This window comes from Pecten maximus, chromosome 4 (genome assembly GCF_902652985.1).
Source record: "Pecten maximus chromosome 4, xPecMax1.1, whole genome shotgun sequence".
Lineage (NCBI taxonomy): Eukaryota > Metazoa > Mollusca > Bivalvia > Pectinida > Pectinidae > Pecten > Pecten maximus.
In genome coordinates, this window is record NC_047018.1 from 14,208,825 (window position 1) to 14,220,544 (window position 11,720).

The 11,720-nt window shown below is 38.9% G+C and overlaps 1 protein-coding gene across 2 annotated transcripts in view; it reads left to right on the forward strand.

Annotated features, from left to right (window-relative positions):
- The first annotated feature begins 925 nt into the window (after positions 1-925).
- The window catches only part of LOC117325314, a 53,360-nt gene continuing 42,565 nt past the window's right edge, over positions 926-11,720 (forward strand). For both annotated transcript variants that reach the window (XM_033881437.1, XM_033881439.1), the window contains exons 1-3: positions 926-1,004; positions 1,781-1,959; positions 2,366-2,520. In XM_033881437.1, the coding sequence (XP_033737328.1) occupies positions 940-1,004; positions 1,781-1,959; positions 2,366-2,520 (399 nt within the window). In that variant the 5' untranslated portion in view covers positions 926-939. The remainder of the gene's footprint in view (positions 1,005-1,780; positions 1,960-2,365; positions 2,521-11,720) is intronic.

The window sequence follows — 11,720 nt, forward strand, 5'->3', positions numbered from 1 at the left end:
AAAAGTGTTGTTTTTTATGTTCTATTATTTACTGTAATGGAATCCGTCGTGGTTTGCTTGAATGTTAAAAGGAGTAATAGAAACAAAATAAACTATATGCAAAACTTATTAGGTGGGAAGGAATATCATCAAAATCAGCAGATGAGAAGGAACATCATAAAAACAACAGGTGAGAAGGAACATCATAAAAACAACAGGTGAGAAGGAATATAATAAAAACAACAGGTGAGAAGGAACATCATAAAAACAACAGGTGAGAAGGAACATCATAAAAATTAGCAGGTGAGAAGGAACATCATAAAGACAACAGGTGAGAAGGAACATCATATTGCAATGTAATATATTCTTAGAAAAAATATCATACCTTAATGATAGATATCAATATTAGTCAAAATAAATATCCGTATGATAAACTACGTTAAGAATAACCACAACATGTTGTCGAACACATTTTATTTATTGCTCAGATGTTGGTCCAGACGACCCCTTTGTGTTTATCAATGAAACACTGGAGATCAATTGTACTTTAACGTCACCAAACGAAATCCGAAACTCCTCCACACTCTACTTTACACACCAGCAAACACCGCTGGATGTTGGGTACTACGAGTTTCCGAATAACAGAACCCTATCATTCCGGAAAGTGGCGGAATTGACCGATGCTGGAGCGTACATGTGTTACCGAAGTGACATTAGCGGAAGGATGGGAATTGTCGGAGCACAACTGGTAGAGATTGCTTGTAAGTATTTATAATTTTATCAAACGCAGATGTAAATGAAATATAAATGGATCAGTCATGTCATCATCGAAAAATAATGTTGTTATTTATTTAAAGAGGAATGTTTATCAGACTTTAAAACGTTACTGATTGTGCTTCGATCCCAGACCCACCTCAAGTGGTGACAGAAATACAGTGTATTTGGTACAACTGGAGGGACATGTTAGAATGCAGTTGGGAGCTACCAGCCTACAATCTGAGAGACATTGAAGTGAAATTGATGTGGTAAGTACATGATATTCGTTGGCGTACCTGGGAGTGACCAGCCTACAATCACGGGAATACTGCTGTAAATTTACGTGGTTAGCACAGATTGTGAAACAACGGAATAAAATCCAAAATAAGTAAACTATGTTTTATTAATGAAAGTCATTCATTATTACTAAATGTGTTTGATAAGCATCGGTAAGGCATTAAGGAGGAGTATGGTGACGTTGGATGACGTTGTGTAGACGCTGGGGTAGGCGTTGAGCAGAATTTTGGTAGGCATTGGGTTGGCGTTTGTTAGGCATGGGGTAGGCGTTCGGTAGACGTTGGGTAGGCATGGGGTAGGCGTTGAGCAGAATTTGGGTAGGCATGGGGTAGGCGTTCGGTAGACGTTGGATTAAAGTTGGGTATGCATCAGGTAGGCGTTGGGTAGAATTTGGGTAGGCGTCGGGTAGGCGTGTGTTAAAGTTGGATACGCATGGGTAGGCGTTGGGTTGAAGTTGGGTATGCGTTGGGTAGGCGTTGAGAAGATTTTTGGTTGAAGTTGAGTAAGCATCGGGTAGGCGTTGTGTTGAAGTTGGGTAGGTGTTGGGTGAGGTTGGGTAGGTGTTGGGTTGAGGTTGGGTAGATGTTGGGTTGATGTTGGGTAGGCATTGGGTAGACGTCGGGTAAGCGTTGGGTGAATATACCAATTATTCGGAACTGGAATATATAGACTCTGCAATGACCAACATCTTGAAGAATGTATTTTGTTTATTAGAATTACTCATATTTCGTGTCATGTCTGACTATAGGTACAATGGCGCGTTTGGTCAGTGCCCTGACATCAGCCCCAACATGACGAAGTGCACCCTCCGACCCTCATACGCCGCCCTGGATGTGTATACATGGCATTTTCGAGTCATAGTGACCAACACCAGGCGGAATGTTTCCGCAGTCGGTCCATTCATTGCCAAGAACCAACTAGAAAATGGTACATTGTCATGTTTTCTTGATTGTTATATAATTCTTTGATAGGAAGTTTAAATATTTTGTAGAAAAAAACAACAATATAACATTTAGATTTTTACTCGCAATTTGTTCCGAAAGACTTGTTTCTGTTCGGATCAGTGAGAGCTTGTAACGCCTCCATTTTAACTGAATATGTTTGGTCCTTCCCCACCTTTTGTCTGCTAAGCAAGGAATCTAAAAAGAAGATTGCAGTAATTAATCTTAGTGAGACGAGTATCAATATATTTAATAATGATGGGTTACTTTTTTAATCCAAACTTTTTTCCGAGCATGCTTTTATCTTTTCTGAAACAAATAATATAAATCGTTGTTTCAACATTTCGATATTTACGTGTGGATCTTGTGAGCATATTCTATTCCGATTTCAGTGAAGCCGGACAAAGTGGACAGGTTAAACTACGAGTATACTGACAACAGTGGCTGTATACGACTGACCTGGACTTGTGAGGCCGTTACATGTGTGAGTCCTTCGAGAAAGAAACAGATCCGGGTACGATACGTCACCTTACCTGGCGAACCTAAGGTAAGAACATACCTTTAAACGTCTTCTCATTGTCGGTAAGTGTTCTCACGAATCACGTGAATTTTACACAGACATCTCCTATATATTAATGTTCTCTATTATAAAGACGGGTCCTAGTACAACGGTATTGGGTTAATTCTGATAATGGTACGCCAATCTGCAATAGAAAAGGAGTAATAAAACATACCCTACCCGCGCTGCGGTTCGAACTAACGACCTCTCGCTCTCAAGGCAAAAATCCTACCATTAAGCTAAAGGAAAAGTTTCCGCTGTTCTGAGCTAGTAAGATGACTTATCTTCTCCACTCTTACAAATCTTTTGCGGATGCCTATGGGGCGCCGTTTTACTATTTATTCCCATTTGGTGATATCACCTATTCAATCAGTGATATCACCTATTCGAATAGGGGATATCACCAATTCATTTTTAGCCCACCATCATCAGATGGTGGGCTATTCAAATCGCCCTGCATCCGTGGTCCGTCGTCCGTCCGTCCGTCCGTCCGTCGCTACGTCCGTAAACAATTCTTGTTATCGCTATTTATCAGAAAGTAATAAAGGGATCTTTCTCAAATTTCATATATAGGTTCCCCTTGGTGCCTAGTTATATATATTGCATTTTGAGACCAATCGGAAAACAACATGGCCGACAGGCAGCCATCTTGGATTTTGACAATTGAAGTTTGTTATCGCTATTTCTCAGAAAGCACTGAACGGATATTTCTCAAATTTCATACGTAGGTTTCTCTTGGTGCCTAGTTATGCATATTGCATTTTGAGACCAATCGGAAAACAACATGGCCGACAGGCAGCCATCTTGGATTTTGACAATTGATGGTTGTTATCGCTATTTCTCAGAAAGTAATGAAGGGATCTTTCTGAAATTTTTATATGTAGGTTCCCCTCAGTGCTTAGTTATGCATGTTGCATTTTGAGACTAATCGGAAAACAACATGGCCTACAGGCAACCATCTTGGATTTTGACAATTGAAGTTTGTTATCGCTATTTCTCAGAAAGTAATGAAGGGATCTTTCTCAAATTTCATATGTAGGTTCCCCATCGGTGTCTAGTTATGCATACTGCATTTTAAGACTAACCGGAAAACAAGATGGCCGACAGGCAGCCATCTTGGATTTTGACAATTGAAATTTGTTATCGCTATTTCTCAGAAACTAATAAAGGGATCTATCTGAAATTTCATATGTAGGTTTCCCTTGGTGCCTAGTTATACATATTGCATTTTGAGACCAATCGGAAAACAACATGGCCGACAGGCAGCCATCTTGGATTTTGACAATTGATGGTTGTTATCGCTATTTCTCAGAAAGTAATGAAGGGATCTTTCTGAAATTTTTATATGTAGGTTCCCCTCAGTGCTTAGTTATGCATATTGCATTTTGAGACTAATCGGAAAACAACATGGCTTACAGGCAACCATCTTGGATTTTGACAATTGAAGTTTGTTATCGCTATTTCTCAGAAAGTAATGAAGGGATCTTTCTCAAATCTCATATGTATGTTCCCCATCGGTGTCTAGTTATGCATACTGCATTTTAAGACTAACCGGAAAACAAGATGGCCGACAGGCAGCCATCTTGGATTTTGACAATTGAAATTTATTATCGCTATTTCTCAGAAACTAATAAAGGGATCTTTCTCAAATTTCATATGTAGGTTTCCCTCGGTGCCTAGTTATGCATATTGCATTTTGAGACTAATCGGAAAATAACATGGCCGACAGGCAGCCATCTTGGATTTTGACAATTGAAGTTTGTTATCGCTATTTTTCAGAAAGTACTGGAGGGATCTTTTTGAAATTTCATATGTAGGTTTCCCTTGGTGCCTAGTTATGCATATTGCATTTTGAGACCAATCGGAAAACAACATGGCCGACAGGCAGCCATCTTGGATTTTGACAATTGATGGTTGTTATCGCTATTTCTCAGAAAGTAATGAAGGGATCTTTCTGAAATTTTTATATGTAGGTTTCCCTCAGTGCTTAGTGATGCATATTGCATTTTGAGACTAATCGGAAAACAACATGGCTTACAGGCAACCATCTTGGATTTTGACAATTGAAGTTTGTTATCGCTATTTCTCAGAAAGAAATGAAGGGATCTTTCTCAAATTTCATATGTAGGTTCCCCATCGGTGTTTAGTTATGCATACTGCATTTTAAGACTAACCGGAAAACAAGATGGCCGACAGGCAACAATCTTGGATTTTGACAATTGAAATTTGTTATCGCTATTTCTCAGAAACTAATAAAGGGATCTTTCTGAAATTTCATATGTAGGTTTCCCTCGGTGCCTAGTTATGCATATTGCATTTCGAGACTAATCGGAAAACAACATGGCCGACAGGCAGCCATCTTGGATTTTGACAATTGAAGTTTGTTATCGCTATTTCTCAGAAACTGATAAAGGGATCTTTCTGAAATTTCATATGTAGGTTTCCCTCGGTGCCTAGTTATGCATATTGCATTTTGAGACCAATCGGAAAACAACATGGCCGACAGGCAGCCATCTTGGATTTTGACAATTGAAGATTGTTATCGCTATTTCTTAGAAAGTACTGAAGGGATCTTTCTCAAATTTCATATGTAGGTTTCCCTTGGTACCTAGTTATGCGTATTGCAATTTGAGACTAATCGGAAAACAACATGGCCGACAGGCAGCCATCTTGGATTTTGACAATTGAAGTTTGTTATCGCTATTTCTCAGAAACTAATAAAGTGATCTTTCTCCAATTTCATATGTAGGTTCCCCTCGGTGCCTAGTTATGCATATTGTATTTTGAGACTAATCGGAAAATAACATGGCCGACAGGCAGCCATCTTGGATTTTGACAATTAAAGTTTGTTATCGCTATTTCTCAGAAAGTACTGAAGGGATCCTTTTCAAATTTCATATATAGGTTTCCCCTGGTGCGTAGTTATGCATATTGCATTTTGAGAACAATCGGAAAACAACATGGCCGACAGGCAGCCATCTTGGATTTTGACAATTGATGGTTGTTATCGCTATTTTTCAGAAAGTGCTGGAGGGATCTTTCTGAAATTTCATATGTAGGTTTCCCTCGGTGCCTAGTTATGCATATTGCATTTTCAGACTAATCGGAAAACAACATGGCCGACAGGCAGCCATCTTGGATTTTGACAATTGAAGATTGTTATCGCTATTTCTCAGAAAGTACTGAAGGGATCCTTTTCAAATTTCATATATAGGTTTCCCTTGGTGCCTAGTTATGCATATTGCATTTTGAGACCAATCGGAAAATAACATGGCCGACAGGCAGCCATCTTGGATTTTGACAATTGAAGCTTGTTATCGCTATTTCTCAGAAAGTACTGAAGGGATCTTTCTCAAATTTCATATGTAGGTTCCCCTTGTTGCGTAGTTATGCATATTGCATTTTGAGACCAATCGGAAATAACATGGCCGACAGGCAGCCATCTTGGATTTTGACAATTGAAGTTTGTTATCGCTATTTCTCAGAAACTAATAAAGGGATCTTTCTGAAATTTCATATGTAGGTTTCCCTCGGTGCCTAGTTATGCATATTGCATTTTGAGACCAATCGGAAAACAACATGGCCGACAGGCAGCCATCTTGGATTTTGACAATTGAAGTTTGTTATCGCTATTTCTTAGAAAGTGCTGAAGGGATCTTTCTCAAATTTCATATGTAGGTTTCCCTTGGTGCCTAGTTATGCGTATTGCAATTTGAGACTAATCGGAAAACAACATGGCCGACAGGCAGCCATCTTGGATTTTGACAATTAAAGCTTGTTATCGCTATTTCTCAGAAAGTGCTGGAGGGATCTTTCTGAAATTTCATATGTAGGTTTCCCTTGGTGCCTAATTATGCATGCTGCATTTTCAGACTAATCGGAAAACAACATGGCCGACAGGCAGCCATCTTGGATTTTGACAATTGAAATTTGTTATCGCTATTTCTCAGAAAATAATAAAGGGATCTTTCTGAAATTTCATATGTAGGTTTCCCTCGGCGACTAGTTATGCATATTGCATTTTGAGACTAATCGGAAAACAACATGGCCGACAGGCAGCCATCTTGGATTTTGACAATTGAAGTTTGTTATCGCTATTTCTCAGAAACTAATAAAGGGATCTTTCTGAAATTTCATATGTAGGTTTCCCTCGGTGACTAGTTATGCATATTGCATTTTGAGACTAATCGGAAAACAACATGGCCGACAGGCAGCCATCTTGGATTTTGACAATTGAAGTTTGTTATCGCTATTTCTCAGAAAGTACTGAAGGGATCCTTTTCAAATTTCATAAATAGGTTTCCCTTGGTGCCTAGTTATGCATATTGCATTTTGAGACCAATCGGAAAACAACATGGCCGACAGGCAGCCATCTTGGATTTTGACAATTGAAGCTTGTTATCGCTATTTCTCAGAAAGTACTGAAGGGATCTTTCTCAAATTTCATATGTAGGTTCCCCTTGTTGCGTAGTTATGCATATTGCATTTTGAGACCAATCGGAAAACAACATGGCCGACAGGCAGCCATCTTGGATTTTGACAATTGAAGTTTGTTATCGCTATTTCTTAGAAAGTACTGAAGGGATCTTTCTCAAATTTCATATGAAGGTTTCACTCTGTACCTAGTTATGCGTATTGCAATTTGAGACTAATCGGAAAACAACATGGCCGACAGGCAGCCATCTTGGATTTTGACAATTGATGGTTGTTATCGCTATTTTTCAGAAAGTGCTGGAGGGATCTTTCTGAAATTTCATATGTAGGTTTCCCTCGGTGCCTAGTTATGCATATTGCATTTTCAGACTAATCGGAAAACAACATGGCCGACAGGCAGCCATCTTGGATTTTGACAATTGAAGATTGTTATCGCTATTTCTCAGAAAGTACTGAAGGGATCCTTTTCAAATTTCATATATAGGTTTCCCTTGGTGCCTAGTTATGCATATTGCATTTTGAGACCAATCGGAAAATAACATGGCCGACAGGCAGCCATCTTGGATTTTGACAATTGAAGCTTGTTATCGCTATTTCTCAGAAAGTACTGAAGGGATCTTTCTCAAATTTCATATGTAGGTTCCCCTTGTTGCGTAGTTATGCATATTGCATTTTGAGACCAATCGGAAATAACATGGCCGACAGGCAGCCATCTTGGATTTTGACAATTGAAGTTTGTTATCGCTATTTCTCAGAAACTAATAAAGGGATCTTTCTGAAATTTCATATGTAGGTTTCCCTCGGTGCCTAGTTATGCATATTGCATTTTGAGACCAATCGGAAAACAACATGGCCGACAGGCAGCCATCTTGGATTTTGACAATTGAAGTTTCTTATCGCTATTTCTTAGAAAGTGCTGAAGGGATCTTTCTCAAATTTCATATGTAGGTTTCCCTTGGTGCCTAGTTATGCGTATTGCAATTTGAGACTAATCGGAAAACAACATGGCCGACAGGCAGCCATCTTGGATTTTGACAATTAAAGCTTGTTATCGCTATTTCTCAGAAAGTGCTGGAGGGATCTTTCTGAAATTTCATATGTAGGTTTCCCTTGGTGCCTAATTATGCATGCTGCATTTTCAGACTAATCGGAAAACAAGATGGCCGACAGGCAGCCATCTTGGATTTTGACAATTGAAATTTGTTATCGCTATTTCTCAGAAAATAATAAAGGGATCTTTCTGAAATTTCATATGTAGGTTTCCCTCGGCGACTAGTTATGCATATTGCATTTTGAGACTAATCGGAAAACAACATGGCCGACAGGCAGCCATCTTGGATTTTGACAATTGAAGTTTGTTATCGCTATTTCTCAGAAACTAATAAAGGGATCTTTCTGAAATTTCATATGTAGGTTTCCCTCGGTGACTAGTTATGCATATTGCATTTTGAGACTAATCGGAAAACAACATGGCCGACAGGCAGCCATCTTGGATTTTGACAATTGAAGTTTGTTATCGCTATTTCTCAGAAAGTGCTGAAGGGATCCTTTTCAAATTTCATAAATAGGTTTCCCTTGGTGCCTAGTTATGCATATTGCATTTTGAGACCAATCGGAAAACAACATGGCCGACAGGCAGCCATCTTGGATTTTGACAATTGAAGCTTGTTATCGCTATTTCTCAGAAAGTACTGAAGGGATCTTTCTCAAATTTCATATGTAGGTTCCCCTTGTTGCGTAGTTATGCATATTGCATTTTGAGACCAATCGGAAAACAACATGGCCGACAGGCAGCCATCTTGGATTTTGACAATTGAAGTTTGTTATCGCTATTTCTTAGAAAGTACTGAAGGGATCTTTCTCAAATTTCATATGAAGGTTTCACTCTGTACCTAGTTATGCGTATTGCAATTTGAGACTAATCGGAAAACAACATGGCCGACAGGCAGCCATCTTGGATTTTGACAATTGAAGTTTGTTATCGCTATTTCTCAGAAACTAATAAAGGGATCTTTCTGAAATTTCATATGTAGGTTTCCCTCGGTGCCTAGTTATGCATATTGCATTTTGAGACCAATCGGAAAACAACATGGCCGACAGGCAGCCATCTTGGATTTTGACAATTGAAGTTTGTTATCGCTATTTCTCAGAAAGTACTGAAGGGATCTTTCTCAAATTTCATATGTAGGTTCCCCTTGTTGCGTAGTTATGCATATTGCATTTTGAGACCAATCGGAAAACAATATGGCCGACAGGCAGCCATCTTGGATTTTGACAATTGAAGTTTGTTATCGCTATTTCTTAGAAAGTACTGAAGGGATCTTTCTCAAATTTCATATGTAGGTTTCACTTGGTACCTAGTTATGCGTATTGCAATTTGAGACTAATCGGAAAACAACATGGCCGACAGGCAGCCATCTTGGATTTTGACAATTGAAGTTTGTTATCGCTATTTCTCAGAAACTAATAAAGGGATCTTTCTGAAATTTCATATGTAGGTTTCCCTCGGTGACTAGTTATGCATATTGCATTTTGAGACTAATCGGAAAACAACATGGCCGACAGGCAGCCATCTTGGATTTTGACAATTGAAGTTTGTTATCGCTATTTCTTAGAAAGTACTGAAGGGATCTTTCTCAAATTTCATATGTAGGTTTCCCTTGGTACGTAGTTATGCGTATTGCAATTTGAGACTAATCGGAAAACAACATGGCCGACAGGCAGCCATCTTGGATTTTGACAATTGAAGTTTGTTATCGCTATTTCTCAGAAACTAATAAAGGGATCTTTCTGAAATTTCATATGTAGGTTTCCCTCGGTGACTAGTTATGCATATTGCATTTTCAGACTAATCGGAAAACAACATGGCCGACAGGCAGCCATCTTGGATTTTGACAATTGAAGTTTGTTATCGCTATTTCTCAGAAACTAATAAAGGGATCTTTCTGAAATTTCATATGTAGGTTTCCCTCGGTGCTTAGTTATGCATATTGCATTTTGAGACCAATCGGAAAACAACATGGCCGACAGGCAGCCATCTTGGATTTTGACAATTGAAGTTTGTTATCGCTATTTCTTAGAAAGTACTGAAGGGATCTTTCTCAAATTTCATATGTAGGTTTCCCTTGGTACGTAGTTATGCGTATTGCAATTTGAGACCAATCGGAAAACAACATGGCCGACAGGCAGCCATCTTGGATTTTGACAATTGAAGTTTGTTATCGCTATTTCTCAGAAACTAATAAAGGGATCTTTCTGAAATTTCATATGTAGGTTTCCCTCGGTGACTAGTTATGCATATTGCATTTTCAGACTAATCGGAAAACAACATGGCCGACAGGCAGCCATCTTGGATTTTGACAATTGAAGTTTGTTATCGCTATTTCTCAGAAAGTACTGAAGGGATCCTTTTCAAATTTCATATATAGGTTTCCCTTGGTGCCTAGTTATGCATATTGCATTTTGAGACCAATCGGAAAACAACATGGCCGACAGGCAGCCATCTTGGATTTTGACAATTGAAGCTTGTTATCGTTATTTCTCAGAAAGTACTGAAGGGATCTTTCTCAAATTTCATATGTAGGTTCCCCTTGTTGCGTAGTTATGCATATTGCATTTTGAGACCAATCGGAAAACAACATGGCCGACAGGCAGCCATCTTGGATTTTGACAATTGAAGTTTGTTATCGCTATTTCTTAGAAAGTACTGAAGGGATCTTTCTCAAATTCCATATGTAGGTTTCCCTTGGTACGTAGTTATGCGTATTGCAATTTGAGACTAATCGGAAAACAACATGGCCGACAGGCAGCCATCTTGGATTTTGACAATTGAAGTTTGTTATCGCTATTTCTCAAAACTAATAAAGGGATCTTTCTCCAATTTCATATGTAGGTTCCCCTCGGTGCCTAGTTATGCATATTGTATTTTTAGACTAATCGGAAAATAACATGGCCGACAGGCAGCCATCTTGGATTTTGACAATTAAAGTTTGTTATCGCTATTTCTCAGAAAGTACTGAAGGGATCCTTTTGAAATTTTGATATGTAGGTTTCCCCTGGTGCGTAGTTATGCATATTGCATTTGAGACCAATCGGAAAACAACATGGCCGACAGGCAGCCATCTTGGATTTTGACAAGTTTGACAATTGAGTTTGTTATCGCGATTTCTTAGAAAGTACTGAAGGGATCTTTCTCAAATTTCATATGTAGGTTCCCTTTGTGCCGTAGTTTATGCATATTGCAATTTTGAGACCAATCGAGAAAACAACATGGCCGACAGCAGCCATCTTGGATTTTGCCAATTGAAGTTTGTTATCGCTATTCTCAGAAAGTAATGAAGGGGATCTTCTTCAATTTCATATGTAGGTTCCCCTCGGTGCCTAGTTATGCATATTGTATTTTGAGACTATCGGAAAACAGAGGGCCGACAGGCAGCCATCTTGGATTTTGACATATTAAAAGTTTGTTATCGCTATTTCTCAGAAAGTACTGAAGGGATCTTTCTGAAATTTCATATTAGGTTTCCCTGGTGCCTAGTTATGCATATTGCATTTTGAGACCAATCGGAAAACAACATGGCCGACAGGCAGCCATCTTGGATTTTGACAATTGAAGGTTGTTATCAGCTATTTTCTCAGAAAGTACTGAAGGGATCTTTCTGAAATTTCATATGTAGGTTGCCCTTGGTGCTAGTTATGCATATTGCAATTTTGAGACTCAATCAGAAAACAACATGGCCGACAGGCAGCCATCT